At 37.0% G+C, this 23,939-nt stretch overlaps 1 protein-coding gene across 1 annotated transcript; it reads right to left on the reverse strand.

Annotated features, from left to right (window-relative positions):
• Positions 1 to 274: 274 nt before the first annotated feature.
• LOC307132232 (matrix metalloproteinase-9-like) lies at positions 275 to 5,064 on the reverse strand. Its single transcript, XM_079826404.1, has 13 exons — positions 4,720 to 5,064; positions 4,348 to 4,586; positions 4,092 to 4,240; positions 3,874 to 4,002; positions 3,120 to 3,293; positions 2,784 to 2,957; positions 2,464 to 2,637; positions 2,230 to 2,385; positions 1,903 to 2,110; positions 1,664 to 1,797; positions 1,423 to 1,573; positions 1,193 to 1,296; positions 275 to 1,097 (listed from the first exon to the last, which is right to left on the reverse strand). Exons 1-13 carry the CDS (start codon positions 4,852 to 4,854, stop codon positions 997 to 999), a joined length of 2,028 nt encoding a protein of 675 aa, XP_079682530.1. The 5' UTR covers positions 4,855 to 5,064; the 3' UTR covers positions 275 to 996.
• Positions 5,065 to 23,939: the final 18,875 nt, after the last annotated feature.

Consider the following 23,939-nt stretch of genomic DNA (forward strand, 5'->3'; position numbering starts at 1 on the left):
AAAACCTATAGGACTAGTTCGCAAAAGTAGGTTTTTGAAAATATACCCGAATATTTTCCCAGGGTGACGAGCAAATCTGCATGCATTTTATCCGTCTTGAGCCAAAGATATAAGACACTTGAGCCTAGGCCTAATGGTTTAGGAGTTATGAGCCTATTCTATTAATCAGCCCTTACGAGCTTGAACCCCTAATAATAATACAAATCCTAACAATAACAATGGGGTTTCATTCTCTTAGAGTAACAGTCCAAAAATTCACACAGGCCAAATAGTACACATCGCACATATTGAATGATCTTGTTTACAAATTTATTGAGTAAACGTAATGCAGCAAACAAATAAAAATACTATAAATAAGTGGAAAGTGGAACATTAAATTAATATTAATAATATTAATACTATCATTTACACCAGGCAAATGATTACATAATACACCAAAAATATGGGCTTAATAACATCTCAACATTAGCACTAAGGCTAAAAAATAAACCTTTGCTTTGAAAAAAATCTTGAGTGGGGTCAACACAGAGAATAGATACTTTGCATTTAGGCTACAATGTTCCTGTGATGACTCCACTCATACATTTACAAACAAAGTTAATTCCTAGAGTTAGACTGGCATTGCCTCATTGACGTTTTATAGAACAAGATTATAGTTTCTCTTAATGTGCGTTTAAGAAACTCATCATGACCAAAGCAGTTGTATAGTAAGCTGAAATAATAAATTATAAGACCATGTTAAAGCTGACAGACAATGAGACAAATATGCCTAACATCCCATTTCATGTGCCTATGATAATTTCAGTGTTAAAACTGTTCTTCTCCTATAACAGTTAAAGTCAAAATCCCCAAAACAGGATTTAAAATTTAATACATTCTGTCTGTGTCTTCCTCACTACATTTTACACAGAAGAGAAATGGTTTCCCTATTAAAAAAGGGCTCTGTCATCAGGTTAGGATGTTGGACGTCTTCACTGTGCCGAGTGACTGCACTTCTTAGCATTTCAGGATGTCGTACTTTACATAACCGACACGGTCAACCTGCCTTCTGGCATTCATTCTCCAGTAGAAACTCTCCCGGCAGAAGTAAAAGAATCCTGCAAAATATAAAAAAATAGAAAGAACAAATTTAATTTGCTTGATCAGATAAATTAGAGTAGTTATTTAGAATTTGAAAAACAATCTAACTTACCCTTGTAGAGGAACACATCATGTGCATCGATGGGCACTCCACCAAAAACTGAGTCAGTGTATCGAGGGTATCCTCTGTCGATCAGCTGAGCCTTCACATCGAGTCTGTGACAATAAATAAGAGACAAACTAGAATTATTATTATTGTCATTAAATTAGAATTTTTCTATAGCTCAATGCTTGACACTTTATGGTCAGTTACAGTTACAGCCTTGAAGCAAAGTTACTTACCTCCAGAAGTTCTCTCCATTAAACAGGAGCACCTTGCCTTTTCCTCTCTGCACAGATCCCTCCACTCTGTCCAAGTCACTTGGTAGGCCGAGCTTTTCGATTTTACGTGGTCCAAGAACATCTTTTCCAGTATAAACCCAGAACTGTTTATCTGTGCACATAAAATACAGCACTGTTATATATCTGAACTTCAACATATGCTGCAATAATGGTGAAATATCTCAATTTGATTAATAAGTACCTGCAAAGAAGTAGATCTTTTTGGTGAGCTGGTCCTCAAAGGCACTGTTAATGATGGCTGGCAGGGCAGGCCACTTCTCTGATACCAAGAAAGGGCCTTTGCGTTCTCCACTGCTTGAGATCTTCCAGTAGTGCCTTAGATGTTAAAAAAAGAACATTTAAAACATGTATTGGAGAATTGATGAAATGCTTTAGTTATGTTTGCAAGTTCATGTCAGTATATAGAATAACAGCTCATACCCATCCTTGAAGAAATGAAGCTCTTTCTGGATTTCACTGATGGCATCAAATTCCTTGATTTGGCAGGCATCCTGTGATGGGTCTACTACATGTGTTGTGGTGGAAACAGTGGTTGTTTTCTCACTTGGTGTGGGTTTAGTTGGCACAATTGGAGAGGAAGTGGTGGTCTTTGGTTTTGGAGGAGTGGGATTAGGGCCAGTTTTAGGTCCTATAAAACCAGAATTGTACAAGACCTTTACGTTTCAAGACCAAATTCTTGAATCTTAAATAAGAACATGCATAGTAAACTTAATCAGTGAATGATGGATCATTTAATTGTATAAATACCATAGAGATACTGAATGCCTTCAACATCATCCTGATTCAAGGAGAAATCCTCTATATATCTGTACATGGGATACATCAGAGCATCTTTGATGTTGGAGTGGTCCAAACCAAGTGCATGTCCAAACTCATGAGCAGCCACCAGAAACAGACTGTATCCTATGAGAGAAAAGTCATGTTAGCTAATGTCTCACTTTCATATTTTTAGAGTGTCTGAAGGAGATGAGTATCACTTACCCCTATCAGGGCAAAATCCCCATTTTTTATCTGTGTCATAGTTGCTGGTAGTTGCACACCAGAGTTTTCCATCACTACGACCTTCACTGGTGCAGGAACTGTATGTCTGTCCCAGGAAGGTGAAAGGAAACTGGCATGGCTCGCCTTCTGAATTTCCACCAATCACAGCTGTATCTGTGAGGGGAAAATATTATATTATAAAAGATGATAGATAGATATGTGCTTTGTTTGTGAAAAAACTAAAAATCTGATTGTGAGCTGCTGAAACTTTGAGAACATATTATTATTGCATATTTGCTAGTCTGAAAGCATGAGCTCACCTCTATTAGGGCAGAATCCATACTGGGTATCAGTGTCAAAGTTAGCTGTAGTGGCACACCAACGGTACCCATCAGTTCGTCCATCTATGGTGCACGAGTCATATTTTACTCCCTGGAACACGAAGGGGAAAACACATGGTGCTTCATTGCTGTTCCCACCAAACGTGAAGAGAACTGTGGGAAAACAGAGACGGAATGTTAGACATGCTCAAAAGAATAAACACTTGTGCTTGCTGAAATACTCTCACATTAATTCCATATATTAAGGGCAAAGGAGTCCGTTTAAATGTCTGTTTTGAAATGAAAGCCCCATGAAATTATTACTGGAACACTTACGCTCACTGGGACAGAAGCCAAATTTCTTGTCCTTGTCGTAGTCTGCAGTGGTTGCGCACCAGGGGAGACCATCTGTGCGGCCCTCGGTGGTGCAGGTGGAGTAGGATATTCCCTCAAACAGGAAGGGGAAGTGACACATTGCACCATCTGCATTGCCATAGCGGGTTTGAATGGCTGAAGGAGACACATAAAAATGTCATTGTCTACTCCAAAAATGTATATATAACTTAAATATATGATGATCCCCTTGTGAGGGACCTGAGCTTTAATTTTGTTGAATATATAAGGACACATTTATACTATATATGAAAAATATTAAGTGTGATAATATAAAGACAATATGTTTCCAAAATTAAGTAACTGGCTTTTTATTGGATAGAACTCAAAGAAAATATTTAAAATATACATAAGAACTCAAACTTTAAATATAAGAACTCATTTATACGATACAGTAGGCTATATTAAAAATATTAAGTGTGATATTATATTCAAATTTAAGTAATTGGCTTTTTATGGTTATTAGATGGAACCTAAAGCAAATATTTAAAATATTATGACACCCCGGTTTTAGGACACACTCTAACTGTTACTATACACTCAAAACTGTAGAGGGAGCTGTTGTCCCACTATGCCTCCTATGAAACTGTATGAAGCTACATGATATTTAAACTATTTATATTAAAGCCACTGCCGTTCATTCATACTGTGAAATTGGGGTGTATTGAAATATGAATCAAGTAAGAATCACTCTCACCAGGTCCAGATCCAAGGGTCCAGTATTCATCATCATCAAAATGGGCATCTCCTTGCACTCCCTCACCTGGAGGATAAGCGTGAGCCAGAAGTCCATCTTTCCCATCAAAAGGGTAAGGATCTCCGTGATCTGAAACAAAAACAGCAGCTCATTCAAACCTTCTCAAAAAGTTCAAGTGTTTAATCAATACTTTTATTCATTACAAAAACTCAACTCACCAGCTTTCCCAAAGGAGATCATGATATCAGCAGTGCCGTCATAGAGGCGTGTGAACGTCAGAGGGGTAACGTCACTCCAGACTTTGAAAGCTCTGGCAAAGGCGTCATCGATCAAAGAGGCTTCCATGTCTGGTGAATAGTTCAAAGTCCTGCCAAATCAAGTCAAAACAATGCAATAGATTTAGAACATGTTCATCACAAACCTATGAGATTTAAAAGTGTTGTAGTCAAAGGTTTGGTGCAGATAATATCTCACCTGTATGTAACATCAGTGTGATCCCACTTCAGGTCTCCTTCAAAAGTCTGATAGTTGCGGATGTCTGGGACCCCACAGCGAGGCTGCTTCATGGCATCAACGGTGGGTTGGTCAAGCGACCCCGTCTCCTCCAGCCCGAGCTGCCGCTGGAGCTTCTTCAGAGCTTTAGAAGTGGACACAACTGCCTGCAGTCCGCTCTTCTGGAGAACATCTATGTAGCCGAAACGCTTCAGGTACTCCTGGAGTCAAATATTTATACAGAAAGGTATTCTTTTAGAATAGTAAAACTGCATTTGTACCATTTTAAAAGTAGAGGACAGATAGTAGATATCCATATCATAAAAACCATGAACTAAAACTTAATATACTCACATCTGCCAGCTGTGTGTCCGTCATGTTCTTTATCACATCTCCAGGAAACGTCACATACACAGATTTGAGTGGCACGCACCAAGCTCTTAAAGAACAGGTTCCAAGAACCAGAAACACCACGACTCCAAGTCTCATGTTTAGAGTGTCAAGTCAAGAATCAAAACTTTGAAAAAAGTAAACTTTGAGAAAAAGAAAACAGACTCAAACCTAGAAAAACAAGTGGAGAGACAAAGTGCATGCAGTCTTGTTGTGTCTTCTCCTCCTGATTTGTGTCTTCTCTTGTGCCCTGAAGGCAGTATTTATGTGCACCTCGGAGATTAGTCACTGAGCACCCACCCACCTCCCGTCGGTCATTTTAGCACTCCCACTTACCAAACACTTGCCCACTGAAAGGAGTGAATTTTTTTTTGTCCATTCAAAAAATAAGGGGCTTTCCAGCAACCTCACAATGAGCTTGAAGACACAAAAGATGACAACAAACACTGTCTTGTCTTTTATCTAGTTACTTAAAATAAATGGCCACTATATATATATATATATATATATATATATATATATATATATATATATATATATATATATATATATATATATATATATATACACAAAATAGGCTTTATGAATATGACTGTATTTATGTAAATGTAAAGTGAATAAATAAATAGTATATATATTTAGCAGTTGCTACAAGACTATAAATATATTCATGGAAAATAAATACATAATAAATATCTTTAACAATTGGCTATACAAGTATAAATGTACTTATGTACAAGAAATATAAATAAATATTTTTTAGCAATTAGCTATAGAAGTATAAATGAATGAATGAATGAATGAATAGTATATGATTTTAGGAATTGGCTATATGAGTATAAATGTATTTATGCAAAATAAATAAATAAATACACATACATATTTTAGCAATTGATATATGTAATTGCACTTATATAGAGTAATTATTAATAAACCATTATAACATAAATGTACTAGATATAAGAAATTAAATATAAAATAGATTATATTTATATGTTGGTTTTCGATGTTTTCGTATTTTTTTGGATGTACCATGGATGGATGTAAAGTCACTCTTTGTAAGTACATATTTGGAAAACCCATAAACTGAAAAGGTGCCAGATTTATGGCACAACATTCATGAAGCTGAATGATCAACCTGATCTCACAGGAAAATGCAACAATGTTACAAGGTGGCAAAACGTACAATTATTAGAAGAAAATAAGCATGAAGGTCCACCCCTGAACGCCCCTTCACTGGGGCGTAAGCAGATCGTACAAAAACTTAAGAATGAGATTCCACGAATTAATACGAATTAGCCACTAATTCACCAAAACGTAGTAATAATTTGCCATGAGACTGTGTTGGAATGACATAGACCTACATACAGGTGTCTTAACGCAGCTCTATAAACTTACAAAACTCAATGTTGCACAAGTGTATTCATGTTAGTCTGTGTTGACATGAGTAGTTTAGGGCCCAGAGGCAAAGGAAATTCTAATAAATTGCTCTCATCAATTGCTCCATCAGCTGTTGATGTTCAGAAAAGTTGCCTAATTATGTTTTCAAAATGAGGATGTGGGTGTTCTAAAGTGATGCAAAAAATACAATCATATGCTAATTTCCTAATTTCAGTGGTGTGTTTTTAGGAACATGTCATGCACACACATCACATAATGTAAAACACTCACAATATATTTGATATAAACAAATGCATTAGTGCATTAATAAACTGTGACAAACTAAAACAGGAAACACTTCTGTCATAACTAAAAGTATCTTGTATAAAGCATGTCTCTATTTTGGACATGAAAATTCATTTCCTCTCTCTCAATACGCTTGATAATGAATCAGCGGCTACAGTGGGGTGGTGACTGCCTGTATAAGGACATAAATAAAATTAGGTTTATTTTATAAATACATTTAGAATACAGAATAACGTAGGGCAAAGTATAATATCGTTTTTTAATTGAACAAACTCAGACTGCATAGAGTGATAGTGGGGCAAATCTGAACATTTAGTACACAGAGATACACAGTAAAGCTTCATTGTGTAAAGACATTCTTGTGTCTGAGACACTTCCGACACAAATGCAACATCCTTTTTAATTATTTCATCAGGAGCGAAAGACGAAACCTGATCACAAGCAGGCATAATCACTTCCAACAACATAATAACGCAGATGCTTAATTGCACATAATTGGATAACAAGGCAAACCAGGAAATAACAGCATTTTAGAATTCAAATGTAAAAGCTTATTTACATCTGCCATCCATCAGTGAATCTGTATTAGTGTTTTCACATTAATGAACCACGTTTGCTTATGAGAATTCACATGTTGTTTACTTAAATTGTTTCAGATTTAGTGGATGCCAAGGGCAAGGAACGCTTGTTTGAGTTGTTTGTGTCATGATATAAACCTTCAGGACAAGTGCATCCCAGTTGAGGTTTAGTCTTGTCACTGCACTTGCATGTTTGTCGCTCAGAATTTTTGTCATAAACAACCATCAAGAGGTTTGGAACTCCAATCCATAATTACTATTTTTCTGTTTTACAGGTTTTTTTTCCGCCTTGGTACTATTTTCACAAGCAAGGTGTACATTTTCAAAACGCATAGTGCTAATATCACAACAGATCATCAAAAGTATACACTTTTTTTCAAACATTTCAGCATATTTTCAGTTGTGTTAGTACAATACACAAAACCACAAAGTATCCTTTTCACTACACAAAATAAGTGTTTCATCTTTATACATGTTTCATTCACAGTCTTTCATAAAGCTCTCAAACTTTTGATTTGCATCTCTTCTCGTTCAGTTTAATACATATGTCTGTTATTTAATCCAACTGATCTTAATGGGTAATCAATGAATCATTTGGTACACCAATAGATTTCTATAGATATTGATTATATAGGCATAGTTTCTACTTTATTTGCAATTTCCGATATGGATATGAAATGAAAACAGAAATGTAAACAGATTACCATGGTAAAGACTGTCAAATTGGAAATTGACATCCTCAATAAACCCGTCTCCGGCGTGATGACTAAAATGACTTCTGATTTGTAATGTTGCCAGAATCATAATCATACACTGTTATTATAATCATACACCTTATAAAGCTCAACTACAGTAGATTCCGTCATATGGTACAGTGAGAACATTTATTGGCAGCAAACTCTGTTGTAGCACAGAACCTCATGGCTGTGTCATAACTTTATCACACCTTTTGATAACACACTGAATACTATTACGAACATTATGGATCCAATTACATAAGTTAGGTAATGTAAGTGTATTTTCTATGAGGCAAATGTAGCCTGTGTTACTGTAGATAATTCAGCAACGAGGGAGATTTGAAACATGTCTTGCATTGTTTGCTGTTGGATGAACTGATTTTTAAAAGTACTAAACTGAAAGATCACACTGTTGTGTTTCAGTGATTAAACCAAATGTTCTCATTACATATTATAATAATCTCGAGTTTGAAACAATGATTATATGGACTGAAAATATGTGCAACTGAATGAAAGCATTAAATCAGGTTTTGAAAGAATGACTAGCTGTGTTACAAGTGTGATCAGTTTGGATTTTTGTACTAAGAGTTTTTGAAAATGTACACCTTAAAATAGTACCAAAGCCAATAAACAAAAAACCCTGATTTTAAAGTATATTGCTATAGAAAGCATGACCATATAGGGCAATATATCAAACATGTTGAGAGCATTTTATCAGAAATAGTTTTGACACTTTTATGGTGTACTGTAATGTCTGTATCCTGTGGGTGGAGTTGTGTTGGGAAATGCATTTGATTTGTTAAAACTATAATAAAGATTACAATATAATGTGGTCACTTTTTTAACATGTGTGTGTGTGTGTGTGCGTGCGTGCGTGTGTATTGACGTGCAAGTTTGTATTTGGTGAGTTTAACTAACATAATGGTGAACAATACATTATTAGGACATATGCTAAAAATTTGGAGATTCTGAGAATTTTCTTTAAGTTGTTCTTACACATCCTGACATATTCACAATGTTAGATCTTTATTACACAATTTATTTCAAATAGCAGCTTCTCTGTCATATTTACACACATCTTTACACTCATTTACTCACATTTATTTTGTTCTTTTTTTGATCATGCTGAAGTAGAGTAGGCTAAGTCCACATTACGACTTGTTTAATGCACAGAGTGTGCACAATTTTCTCATTAGACAACAAGGGAGGGACTCTTTAAACTTAAAAACAAAACAAGGGAAATATACTGGTGTTTATGTTCTTCTGACATTCGACTTTGTTGTGGAGAGTGCTGTTGTTCATTTAAAGTTTAGCCATGAAAACCCCCATGAAAGGACGAAGCTTCCTATGACGATGGTAAATGTCAAATGTACAAAAAATGTCAATACGGATTAGCATAACAACCACACACACATATGTTGGCTGTTGTGCTATACTTAGAAAGAAACCAAAATCCAAAAAGCATGACAAAACTTGCTGATGTGGTCAGGTTTGGTTTTTGCACTGTTGTTGTTATAATCCCGTCGGATGATTTCTCACTTCATGTATTTCTATTATAAACTTTCTATAATGACTTGCTGACACTCTGTTAATTTTTTTTATGGTAATCAAGCCCTGTTATAACTATTTATATAAGCTGGGACATCAATTTACAATAATTTATGCACAATCGTATGGGCGCTACTATTTGCATCTGTCATATATCCAGGTTTCACAAAACCTATCCAGAGTGCTTATGCGGAAACATCTGTATGTGTTTAAGTATGGCGTCAAGTGAGTAATGAAAACGTCTCCAGGGCTATAGAGAATGCCACATTGTTTTTGCTATTCTACATCCAAAAAACGCCTAGCACACCCCCCAGCATCCTCTGCTGGGAACAAAATATCAACTTGCCTTGTTTGGCAACAGTAAATTACCTTTATTTGAGGACACATTTCTCACTCCATAATGTGACAAGAGGAAACCGCAGCAAACAGACATAGGTTATTGCATCACAACAATGAGGATGTGAGTGTGACATCAGTGTGATGTGACTACACAAAAGCAGAAAAGATCCTGTGTGATAGAACCGATCTGCGTCTGCCTCTTCTTAAACTGTCAGGGTGATGCATGAAAATAATTATGTTTTAAATGTCGCAGGCAGAGATTGCTGGCTATAAAACAACCACAGCAACATAGTCTGCCCTGCCCTGGTCTTCCAGCCAAAGCCTACACAGACACTGAACCCTCACATTTGGCTTCGTCCCACTCCAGCAGGCAGCTTTTTAGGAAAACAATACTCTAATAATATTTTATGATATGTTTGGCCCATGAGATTTGTGTTACGAAATGGCTGAACAACCGAATAAACTGTTCATAAATCATTGAGAGTAATTCCTTATTGTGTTTATCACCTATGACCGCTTGTGAAATGGAGGGCTGCACCCCAGCCATGTATTCTATAAAAAGATGCTGATGGATATTTCAGCTTAATTTAATGGCAATACACAGTAGAGCAGAGCAAATATGAAACTGGATTTCTAAACAAGATTGTTCTCCATTGGGGGTAATTTTGTACATCAGCAAAATGATGTTTGCTGGAAATATCACTCCCAAGTCATATCGAAACTATCAGCTGCAGTTTATTTATTTATTTTGGTGTTGTTTTTACTAAATCATTGCATTCAAAGAAAATGTGTAAAACTGAAAGAAAATGCACAGACATTTTTTTTATTTATTTTGACCTCATAACGTTTAGTTAAAATGTCATAACTGGACCTTCCGGAGAACACGACATGGAAAAATTCATGGAAATTTATGCAGGAATTCTCCATTCCATTTAAACACTTTCTCTGCAAGCTCATGTTCATTGGCCTCAGGGTTGCCAGGTATGCGCAACAAATTTAACCCAATGGACAATCAAAAATTGGCATCTCGTAAAATACGTACAAATTGGTTGATAGCATTGCTATGTCCTGGGGAGGTGTTCCAAAGGGGTAGGAATGATGAAATCAACCTGCGGTAAAAAAGGTATCCCAACTCAGCAGCAAAAAGCTGCTGCCGATTTGAATTTGTCTCTAGACTACAAACAAAAAGCAATTAACAAAATTAGAGTTATATTCAATGATATTATTAGTAATATAATAGTTGTATTTTTTTTTGCTGCATGCCACAAAAATAAATACACTCTAAAAACAAAAGGTTTTTTTTTCACCAAAAATGGTTCTAGGCTAATAATAGGGGAACCTTTTTAAGTGCTATATAGCACCAATTTTGGTGCTTCAGTGGTTCTTCAGAGGTTCTTCAGCGGTTCTTTGACTAAGGTGCTATATAGCACCGCTACCATATACAGAATATGTCAAGATATGGTGCTATATAGCACCAAAAGTGGTTCCTCTATAGCCACGTTTCCACCGAAATTACCCGGAACAATCTGTACCAGGAACTTTTTTTACAGGAACTTTTTTCCCCCCAGATCTGCTACTGTCTGCGTTTCCACTGTGGTCTAAAGTACCGGGTAGATTAGGCAAATTAGCCCAGAGACGTGGGACTGAGACGGACAGGAATCATTTTTGCGCGACACTGTCTGCAACAATAACAAGTGGAGGAGATGCAAGCAGCGCTGCTTTTGGTAGTTATGTATTGTTTTAATAAAGAGGTAATTAACAAAATGGCGGAAAAGAGACGAGTACTGATACTAAAGCGTATTCTGAAAGCTCGTAAAGCTAGATTTAAAATAAGACAACGTTTGCTCAATCTGTGCACTTTTTTATTCTGTATTTTTTTTATTTTTTTTATTTATCTTTTTATTGTGTAAAGTGCCATGAGAAGCTGCTTTTAAGGCACTATATAAAATAAAGTTTATTATTAGTATTGCTATTATTATTATTCAATTACAGATGTGACTCTCAGACTCTCTCGTTCACAAATATAAAGTTCAGTCATGAAACTCTATTAATCGCTGATTGGTTCTTTCAGTTCTACGATACCAACCAATCAGAGGTACTTCCTCATTTACATGGCTTTATTTATACCGTATCCTAGCCATTAGCAGCACGCCGCACAATATGAGAACTCCTATAATCCCACCTCCTCCCCAGCGCCACCTGTAGAGATCTGCTACGGGGGTTATATCATTCTGCAGCAGCCTTTCCTTGTTGTTACCTTGACTAAGGTGAACATTATGTATTTTCTCAGCAGTAGCGTAGCAGATCTCGTCCGCCAAAATCAAGCCTATGTACATTCTATGCTCTATGCTAATAAAATGTTGGTTGAATCTATTCACTCCGAGAGTTGTCATGATTGAACAGCTTTTACATACAGAAAGTATATGTACGTGATATTCCTGCACTAACCAGAAATATATCACAATAACAAGCAATGAAAAATAAAGTAAATATCAAATATGGCAACATCTGAAATGTCTATCACAGTCAGTTGACACGATAAGAGATCAATAGCATTGGGATAATCAAATCCCAATTAACCAGCAGCTTTTATACAGAGAGTCACAATACTTGACCATCCAGCAATATTGACAACTGTATTGTGTTGCTGTGTGAACCTGGCCTCTGTGTGTATCAACTGAATCATTTTAGACACATCATTCACCACAATGCTGACATACATTTCCAGTTGCAGAAAATAAAACAGATGTTAAATCAAGCAGATCTGCCGGTAAGACAGCTCTTTATCTTTGAATGCAAGGTATACGGGAAGAAACAAAACAGAAGGCTGAAGCAAAAAAGTAGGAATTTTATGGTCTTAACATCAAAGGGACTTGCTCTTTGCTTTGCTACTAGCGCAGCAAATGCGGACTAGGTGTTTGCATAAGAGCTTGAATCATTTCCTGTGGCTACATACAGTATGTGATGACACTTATAGGAGTTTATGGGGATTTTTTTTTTGGTCCTAATCATTACCAGTGAGGATATGAGCCAATACACTTTTTTTGTTGCAAACATTGGTACTTCGTAGGAAGCTTATGTCAACAAATAGAGTTGATAAATATGGAACAACACAAATCCAAGAATTCTCCACTTCTCCGCCCTTGGGCAACTGTAACAGCCACCATCCTTCAAAGTCCCATGCAGTTTCAGAATGAGATGGATTGACACAAACTCTATCCCATCACCTGTCAGCTACAATACTTCCTCAAGAGAGCCGTCATCCTGCCAAATTCACTTCCATCATGTCACTGGATATACCCTGCAGTACTGTGCAAGTGCATATGTATTTGATGTGTTTTTGGAATTATGTATATATTGTGCTTTATTTGACTGGGAAAGTGCTGTTTAATCAACATAAACATGACTGTAAATGAGCCAAAGTGAGCCCTGTAGGCTAAATGTCACCAGTCATCTCCGGCCAGTACTTCAAAACTAGAATAAAACAAATGATCACATTATATCCAAACCCAATATGATACACCCACCAAATAATATTTATAATATCTTTTGGTGAAGATGAAGTTCACCTGTCCCACAAAACTGAAGAACGTGTAAGAGTAAATGCACTCAATCAAATGCACAGATTTATTATTTAGAGCCTAAGGTGTCATGTGAAACTATAGGCTGAAAAGAAAAAGCAACATCAAAATAAATTCATGCCTGTAATCCATGGGAACTGTGACTCAAAGGGCTGGTGTTGATAAATCCCAGATGACTCTTCCGTCTGGCTGGAGAAGTTCTGCAAATCTTTTCATAGAGCAGGCCTCACTGTAATGATTCATTTAAAGCCTAGAGGGTAATTGGGTGTTCAGTTGTCAGAATGATGTTGTTCCTGGATGAATTGTGTGCAAGAGAGATATTACATTAGTTGCAGATTCTACATTAGTTGTAAACAATAAAAAACAGATTAATGACTGAAACTGTTACAGCAGCAAAATCAATTGTAATATAATTATTATAAATAATAATATAAATATAAATAATAATACAAGTAATATAAATATAATAAGACAAAATTTCACAGGAAAAAACATTTTCCCCCTCAGGAGTGATTAATAACTTGCACAATATCCAGAATTTACTGTCACTCCAAAACAGCCACAAGCTGAACTCAGCAAGACCTGTGGTTTTACATTTCCATTTCCTCCCTTCCATTGAAAAAACACTGATGTTTTAAACCCAGCAGTGTCTATGCAGGGCAACACTGTAGAAATATAGAGACAGAAATGTAGAAATATACATATAAAGACACAGCCGCAGCAAAACCACACTTAAAATAGAGAATTATACGCAAACAGACTTGTTTAACGAAGTCAGTTTAAAAGGCAATTAGGTTACATTCAAGTGAGAATGAAAGACACAACGATAACAACAACAACAAAAAGTGGGGTGGGAGATAAAAAAGGATGTACAGTGGGGGAACAAGTATTTGATACACTGCCGATTTTGCAGGTTTGCCCACTTACAAAGCATGTAGAAGTCTGTAATCTTCAACTGTGAGTGATGGAATCTAAAACAAAAATCCACAAAATCACATTGTATGATTTTTAAGTAATTAATTTGCATTTTATTGCATAACATAAGTATTTGATACATCAGAAAAGCAGAACTTAATATTTGGTAAAGAATTGCAGCAGGGATTTTGGCCCACTCCTCCATACAGACCTTCTCCAGATCCTTCAGGTTTCGGGGCTGTCGCTGGGCAATACGGACTTTCAGCCCCCCCCCAAAGATTTTCTATTGGGTTCAGGTCTGGAGACTGGCTAGGCCACTCCAGGACCTTGAGATGCTTCTTATGGAGCCACTCCTTAGTTACCCTGGCTGTGTTTTTCGGGTCGTTGTCATGCTGGAAGACCCAGCCATGACCCATCTTCAATGCTCTTACTGAGGGAAGGAGGTTACTGGCCAAGATCTCGCGATACATGGCCCCAGCCATCCTCCCCTCAATACGGTGCAGTTGCCCTGTCCCCTTTGCAGAAAAGCATCCTCAAAGAATGATGTTTCCACCTCCATGCTTCACGGTTGGGATGGTGTTCTTGGGGTTGTACTCATCCTTCTTCCTCCAAACACGGCGAGTGGAGTTTAGACAACAAAAAAAAAGCTCTATTTTTGTCTCATCAGACCACATGACCTTCTCCCATTCCTCCTCTGGATCATCCAGATGGTCATTGGCAAATTGGAGTCTGTTTGATTGAGTGTGTGGACAGGTGTCTTTTATACAGGTAACGAGTTCAAACAGGTGCTGTTAATACAGGTAATGAGTGGAGAACATGAGGGCTCTTAAAGAAAAACTAACATGTCTGTGAGAGCCGGAATTCTTACTGGTTGGTAGGTGATCAAATACTTATGTAATGCAATAAAATGCATATTAATTATTTAAAAATCATACAATGTGATTTTCTGGATTTTTGTTTTAGATTCTGTCTCTCACAGTTGAAGTGTACCTATGAAAATTACAGACATCTACATACTTTGTAAGTAGGAAAACCTGCAAAATTTGCAGTGTATCAAATACTTGTTCTCCCCACTGTATTTGACCAAAGACAGTCAATGAGGAGTGAGAGAAGTGCGGTTTGAGCAGAAAGGATTCTTTAAGTTGGCAGAGGAAAGAAGTTGTAAAGCTGTGGTTGATCACTCACCGCAGTGAGAGGAATGTACCACAAAGCTTCATTAACCCACATGTAATTAGAGCTTATTTAAACATGCTGGAATACACAAGACTACGCCTCTATAACAGTTTAAATGTGTTTATTTATTTATTTTTCTCTGTGAGCAATGTCTGAGACACATATTAATTTATCAGAGATGTTCTTAGAGATAATATTGAGTATTTAGAACTTGTAAAATGTGTTTCACATATAGGTTTCAGGAGGCAAAACACCCACAACATTCACAATCTTATTGACCTGTATTTAGTATCCCTTATCTCAGCAATAAAATGCCCTCAGTATCAAACAATACCACCATCATCACATTTCAAATGTATGTATAAATCAAGAGTTCCTCTCAAGATGGCATTAAGGTTGGGGAATTTCCCCCTCGGCTTGAGTCAGGAGCAGCTGCTAGCACATCCAACCACATGCAGGCCCTGACATGACATGGTTGGGTTCATTTTTGCGTGTGTTTGTATGAGGTTGGATAATTGGTCACCGAAGGTGAGCATATTTTCTGGACCACTCATTTGCAACTCACTCATTCTGCAAGAATGTGGCTGTACAGTATACCAATAATGAACACATGTGTGTGCTGACATAACACAAACAATGCAATTTGGCCGGAGAAAAGCAGGAAGAGGTTGTATGAAGAAGAAAGAATTATAAACAACCTTAGGTACAGTTATACGCCAAGACAGGTTGATTTTAGCTAACTTTTAGATTTTGTATACTTTATATAGCTATTCCATTTACACTGATGATTGCATTTAAATGCAAATGGAGAGATTCATATAAAATTAATCATAAAAGCAATCTCTTAACATAAAAATATGAACTGTAATATTATAAATAATTGTATGAATAATAATTTAAAGAAATTATTTTGTTAACAATAATTTGAAGTAAATAAAATTTGGTGAAGAGTAGGGTAAGGTTGTTATAGGGTATGCTATCGACAGAATATATATAATAAAGGGCATTTTAGCATTTCAAAACAGACAAGTGTTGAATGACAGCAGGATAACAGTCATAATCCAGGTAAATTACTAGTTTTCCACATGCAACACGTTACAATGAACCTCCCACATCCGGGCAGGCACATATCCCGGAGTCTCTTCCTGTAAGTGTTAATCATCTTTAAAACTAGGGAACTCCAGGACCATGTAATCCATGAAGGGTGACGTTTACATAGTTGAAAACTGAACAATCAGTTTTCAGGCTGTAACAAATGAATTTCAACATGCACAAAAAGACAGTGGCACCTTAAAGGTTAAGAAATAATAAAGCAACCAGCCATAATCAAGGTCATTATGCAGTTTCTGATTTTAATCAGAATCAGAAAGAGTTTTATTGCCAAGTATGCTTACACATACAAGGAATTTGTCTTGGTGACAGAGGCTTCCAGTGCACAGACAAGACAGATAATAAAAATAAAATATGTGATTAATTAAATAAAGGTAACACTTTACAATAAGGTTGTATTAGTTAACATTAGTTAATGCATTCATTAATATGAACTAACCATAAACATCACCTCACCTCACCTAGTTAATATTTGTTAACGTTAGTTAATACAAATCCAGCTGTTCATGTTTGTTCATGTTAGTCATTTCATTTCATTTAGTCATTTAGCAGACGCTTTTATCCAAAGCGACTTACAAATGAGGGCAATAGAAGCAACTAGAGCAGTCAAGGGCAACAATATCAACAATATACAAGTGCTGTAACAAGTCTCAGTTAATCTAGCACAGAACAGAATTTTTTATTTATTTAAATAAATTAGACAGACAGACAATGAATAGAATGTCTGTAAAGGGCTCAGTGCATGTTAGTTCACAGTGCCTTAACTAATGTTAGCAAGATTTTAATAATGCATTAGTAAATGCTGAAATTAACATTAACAAAGATAAATAAATGGTTTATAAGAAAGTGTTACCAAAATAAATATAAAAAATACACAATATACAACCTATGTACTGTATACAGGTATGTTATAATGCAAGGGAATGTGAATGAGATATGGTATGCTAAACAAATATGATTATAAATGGTGCTCTGTATTGTTTATTGCCCAGTGGGGGCATTTAATTGTTCATGAGGTAGATGGCGAAATAAACTTTTCTTATGCCTGGCTGTTCTGGTGCTGGTGCTTTAGTGCCGACCAGATGGCAACATTTCAAAGAGGAAGTGGCCTGGGTGTGAGGAGTCCAGAGTGATTTTGCCAGCCCTTTTACTCACTTACTCACTCACTCATTTCTTAGAGAGTGGGAAGGGGGATGTACAGATGATTCTCTCAGCAGATCGGACTATCCTCTGTAGTCTTCTGAGGTCTGATTTGGTAGTTGAGCCGAACCAGACAGTTACAGAAGTGCAGAGGACCGACTGACTGCAGAGAACTGCAGAAGCAGCTCCTGTGGCAGGTTGAACTTCCATAGCTGGTGAAGGAATTACAACCTCTTTCAATGGAGCCTATATGTGAGTGTCACATTTCAGGTCTTGAGAGATGGTAGTGCCCAGGAACCTGAATGAATCCACTGTTGCCACAGTGCTGTTCATGATGGTGAGTAGGGGAGGGTTGGGGTGTTCCTCCTGAAGTCCACAATCATCTCCACTGTTTTGAGCGTGTTCAGCTCCAGGTTGTGATGAATGCACCAGACAGCCAGCTCTTTAACCTCCTTTCTGATTTTGCCATGTAAGACGTTCATGGATCAACATATTTTGTTGACCCTGGAACAACATTACTTTCCAAAAAATGTGTCTTAACCCTATCCTTCCCCCTAACCCTAACCATACCCATAAGTTATCCCTAACATCACAGGGAAATGATATGTAAATAATACCACCTAACCCTGGTTGTGAGCCTAAACTTGACAAAAACTGTAAACTTGGCCCCTTAAATCTGATTGGTTGATTGGAATGTTGTTCCAGGATCAACAAAGGTGTTGATCCTCCAATCAGTGTAGTCCACTCAAAGAATGTTTACACCTTTTGCATGTCCGGATGCAAAGGTGGTTTCCAGTAACTAAATTGCAGTCTAAAAGTCTGTTTACATTAATAGGCCTTTAGTTCAAATCTTGTATTTTATTTTATAAAGAGTAATGCCTGGATCTACCTGTAGAGGGCACTGTGTATCTCTGTAAAGTCAGTGGGGAAATCATTAACACACAAACTGTAATCAAGGAGACACAAACCAAAACACTTATCGAAACTATTTCTTAAGGTAAACTTCAAGAAAATGTACAACCATGCGTTTTGCTTGCTATCACAAAGTAAATCAATGCAGTGTAGCTATAGAGTAAAATAATCTGCATCTTAATACATTCAGATATATTTCATAATAAAGCATAACAGGAAAAACACATGCCTATATATTGCAAGAAATACAAAATATAAAAAGAATACAACACACTGAGTACACACACTAACTCAGCACATCTTTCAAATGTTAAATCGGTCAAAGCTGACATTATGGAGACACAGTCAGTCAGGATGACTTTAAAATGCATAACATCAATACATTTTTCTAAATACATCAGGATTTATACATCCTATACATGTGCATGTTTCTTTAAATGTGAGTATCAAATTGTAAGGGTGTTCGAAATCCCGATAGAGCGGCTTGATATAACCAACAGCTGTGACCTCAAATGTGTGGCACAGTGATCACAGAAACTGTATGTGTGTTTATAGTGTTTGTTATCATTCATAATGAAGGAGAAAAGAAATGCTTCTGAAGATTTCCTTCCAGTGAGATGGTTAATAGAAGTGTGCTAGATCCATTTTTCAAACTTGTGTGTGTGTGTGTGTGTGTGTGCTTACAAAAAAAATAATAAAATTTTCTCCTTTTATGCTTTATACCTCATAGCAATAATAGATTGGCTTGATTGCTGGTCTCCTGGTTCCGGTCTGACTGGGCCTTTTAAGCCTGATGTCTTCTCCATAAATATACTGCACTGTACTATTGATCTGCTCTGTGAACAGCTTAGCCCATAACATCTCTGTAAACTCATAATTTTACACGATGCTTGTTTGACAATCTCAGAGGCATAATGGCCAAAGGAAAACTGTAGGCCAGAATGTGTTCCAAACAACTCCTTTACCAATACTAGAGAGAGTTTGGACTTTAGAGTGTATTTTTTCTCCAGATCTGTAGTACAAAAACTAGTGATACCTCAAAAATATTTATATTTTTCCATTTTTGTTCATGTTGCACTGGTTAATATGGTATATACGCTTTTTGCTGTTAAAGTTACTGACTGCACCTTTAATTCACAGCAGGACTCACCTGAAATATATTTCTTTTTTGTATTTGTTTCCAAAGCCTCCAAAGCATTCAAAAGTATCTTTGCGGAACATTTAGCTTTCAGCATCATTGAATCGGCTCTGATGCAGTGATGTTTATTCAAGCTTAAGCCTGATTAAATTATTTGAGCTTCAACTACAGCCCATTTTTACCTCATCCATGCTTGCTGACCCAACTGAGTTAGTTAAGAGTGAAAAAATCCTTTCCTGGCACACATGTGGATCAATGCTTTTTCTCTTATGCCCTACTGGAGGCCATTGGAGATTAGACTGCAGTCCTCAATTAGAAAACCTGTAGATGAGAACAGTGAGCACTGCATCAGTCACATGAGAGTACAAGTAAATAAGTAAAAGCTTGCTGGAGAATTTTTTTTTTAAATAGGTTATAAGCAATGCTGGAGCAGTGCTTAGATAACTGTATTATATTAAAGCAATTAAAAACTTCTTGCATGATACACTATATTGTCAAAAGTTTTTGGACGCCTGCCTTTACACGCACATGAACTTTAATGACATCCTATTCTTAATCGGTAGGGTTTAATATGTGTCACATGTCTGTCTTAATTTAGCTTTTAGTTGTTTTCATCCTGTCACATCCTTTGTCTTAGTTTCCTGCCACTTGTTTGTTACCATGGTTACCCTCATTAGGTCATTTGTCCCAGCTGTGTCTTCTTAATCATCTCGCTTCTGTTCACTACTTAAGTTACACCCTCACCTTCAGTTTTTGTCTATTCACTGTTATGTTATGTTGGATTCATGTTACCTTGATTAAAGTTTATGTTATAAAGAGTCTTCAGCCTGTTCCTGTGCACACCCAACCGTTACAATATGCAGTTGGCCCACCCTTTGCAGATATGACAGTTCAACTCTTCTGGGAAGGCTTTCCACAAGGTTTAGAGTTTTCTTATGGGAATTTTTGACCATTCTTCTAGAAGCGCATTTGTGAGGTCAGGCACTGATGTTGGACGAGAAGGCCTGGCTGGCAGTCTCCGCTCTAATTCATCCCAAAAGTGTTCTATCGGGTTGAGGTCAGGACTCTGTGCAGGCCAGTCAAGTTCCTTCACACCAAACTCGCTCATCCATGACTTTATAGACCTTGTTTTGTGCACTGGTGCGCAGCCATGTTGGAACTGGAAGGGGCCATCCCCAAACTGTTCCCACAAAGTTGGGAGCATGAAATTGTCCAAAATGTCTTGGTATGCTGAAGCATTAAGAGTTCCTTTCACTGGAACTAAGGGGCCAAGCCCAACACCTGAAAAACAATGGCACACCATAATCCCCCCTCCACCAAACTACACTTGGCACAATGCAGTCAGGCAAGTACCGTTCTCCTGGCAACTGGCAAACCCGGACTCGTCCATCGGATTGCCAGACAGAGAAGCGCGATTCGTCACTACAGAGAACACGTCTCCACTGCTCTAGAGTCCAGTGGCGGAGTACTTTACACCACTGCATCCTACGCTTTGCATTGCACTTGGTGATGTAAGGCTTGGATGCAGCTGCTCGGCCATGGAAACCCATTCCATGAAGCTCTCCGCACTGTTCTTGAGCTAATCTGAAGGCCACACGAAGTTTGGAGGTCTGTAGCTATTGACTCTGCAGAAAGTTGCAGACTTCTGTGCACTGTGCACCTCAGCATGCGCTGACCCCACTCTGTGATTTTACTAGGGCTGGTCTGAATACCATTTTTTGAGCTTCGAAACTTCGATAGCTTCGAGAGCGACCCATTCTTTCACAAATGTTTGTAGAAGAGGTCTGCAATGCATGCCTAGGTGCTTGATTTTATACACCTGTGGCCATGGAAGTGATTGCAATACCTGAATTCAATGATTTGGAGGGGTGTCCCAATACTTTTGGCAAAATAGTGTACGTTGACATTATGACATGAATTCATTAAAGGTGAGGTAAGTGTTTTTTCAAAAATGCTTTATTAAAGTGTCTCGGGCCGTGGACCAAAACAAACTTGAAGCCAATCAGCAGTAAGGGGCGTGTCTACTAATGATGGGGTGAAGAGAGCGCTCACTGCTCAGTGCACGTCATTATTCAAAATACATGACACCGTAACATTGGTTTTGTTTTGTTTCACAGAACTAATGTATGCTGGCTTTTGCTTGAATATGCTTGTGTGTCATGTTTGCTTGTTTGTCCATTTGCAATCGTATCGTCGTTCACTTCAGCAATGACCCATTCATTTCCACATCCTATAACGTTAAACCACTGTCTGTTTCAAGCGTCAGCTCGCAGTGTGTCTGAAAAGTAAGACAATAAACTCCTAATATAAGTTTGTTTCCTTTGGTTGCTCTTTTTGTGATAGATATAACGTAACCCTCTGGTCTTATTTGTAATATGTTCGTTAGTTGGTCTGTCGTGCTCATGCTATTGAGTTGTTCATTAGAACTTTGTTTGTGTTTTTGGGATGTAAGGGATGACTTTTTCACTGAACATTCGACCTGTGTTACCATAGTAACACACATTGCTTTCACTTATTGATGGCATCAAAAGCCAAAATAATTACTTAATATTGCCTCGGCCGGCTGGCACAGCAGATTCCACTATAGTCGCTGCCTGGGTTACATATGTGTGGTGCGGAACGTGTTTGTTTTGGTGATTTGAAATATCAAGATCGGTTACCAGAAAGCACTTACCCCACCTTTAATGTTCTCTCATTAACTAAAACATCCTAAAAAACATGCTAAACAACAAATCATCATGCTTAAATAATATATAGAATTTAATAACAACTTGAACACAATTGGGAATCAGGTCAGCTACGAATTCGAATCTGTATTTAATGAAAAGCTGGATGTGAACAGTGTTGGGGAAAGTTACTTTGAAAAGTAATGCATTACAATATTGCGTTACTCCCTTAAAAAGTAACTAATTGAGTTACTTAGTTACTTTTTAAGAAAAGTAATGTGTTACGTTACTTTTGCGTAACTTTTTCTCACCTGGGCTGGGCTTGTTTTTATTTATTTTTTATAACAAAAAAGTTATATTTTTGTGCAACGGTAAAGACCTCTTCATACCAAAATTTAAATAATAAACCCCAGGCTGAGGTAAAAATGCAAATTCACGCATGATCAGTAGAGGGTGTAGCTCTGCTGTGCTGCCATTCTGGATAATGGTAGAATAGGATGCAGGAGAAAAAAGTTTAACCAATAAAAACAAAAAATCTAGTAATTTTCATCATCAAAGGTCAGCAGCAAGACATTGGTAAATTAAATTTAAATGTAGATTATGCATATAAATAGTTGTTTTATTTAACATTTAATTATTGGAGGTTTGCATAGTACTCTGATTTTGCATTTGACTGATTTTATTCATTTTGAGGAGTACAGAATCTTTATTGTGCAAGTGAGATAAATAAATGCTCACATTTAGTCTTGAACTACAATAACCAATTACCTTTTTTTGAAAAAGTAACTCAGATATTTTGTTGTAAATTTGAAAAGTAATGCGTTACTTTACTAGTTACTTGGAAAAAGTTATATTATTACGTAACTCAAGTTACTTGTAATGCGTTACCCCCAACACTGGATGTGAAACATATATTGGAACATGACTCTGCCCTTGAAAACCCATGACTATATCAGCTTAGAATCATGTTACAGACAGTGAGTGTGCTTGGCTATTTTCAGAAAATCTATAGAATCAAATATCGCCCTTCTTGCATACAGCTTCAGACACTGAAACACTGATATTATCAGTGTGGAACATAAGACAGGTTCCTTTCCATACATTAGACGGATGGCATGAGTCTTGTGACTGATTTGCACATATCCCTAGCGATTAAAAATGAAAGCTATTCAAAAACTATTTTGATTCAATGTTCTTTGATAGGATTGGCCTTCCTATGAAAATCATAATATTTGGTATGTCCAACAGGAATGCATAACAACAGAAAAAATACAGTATATATGTGTATGCTTTTCTAAGAGCAGACCTGCAGAACAAAAATGTGGCACGTCTTTTACAAAGCACAGAAAAATGACAGATTAAGAAAAAGTTTTATAACAGCAGGATGTAGTGACCAAGAAAAGCTTACTCAAAGTTACCCCATCATTATTAACTTCATTATTTCATTGCCATCATATATGTATTATATGCTGGAGAAGAGAAAATTAGTTACACCAAAAATAATACAGCAGTTACAAATCCTGTAGAAATCACATCCACTTCCATTCAACACTTAAACAAAATTCACTCCCTGTCATCACAATTGCTTCATCCATCATCACATTTTGTTAACGCAAAGAGTGCTCAGACACATAAGGCAATTATCAAACAATAGACAGTGA

Source organism: Gobio gobio (genome assembly GCF_949357685.1).
Source record: "Gobio gobio genome assembly, chromosome: 10".
In the NCBI taxonomy this organism is placed as follows: domain Eukaryota; kingdom Metazoa; phylum Chordata; class Actinopteri; order Cypriniformes; family Gobionidae; genus Gobio; species Gobio gobio.

Excerpts from the sequence above, each read along its gene's own strand:
- LOC307132232 (XM_079826404.1), bottom strand. The coding sequence starts at position 4,854 with ATGAGACTTGGAGTCGTGGTGTTTCTGGTTCTTGGAACCTGTTCTTTA. Across the intron at positions 3,294-3,873 it reads GACCCTTGGATCTGGACCTG|CCATTCAAACCCGCTATGGC; the intron begins GTGAGAGTGATT and ends TGTCTCCTTCAG. Across the intron at positions 2,386-2,463 it reads GGGATTTTGCCCTGATAGGG|GATACAGTCTGTTTCTGGTG; the intron begins GTAAGTGATACT and ends TTTCTCTCATAG.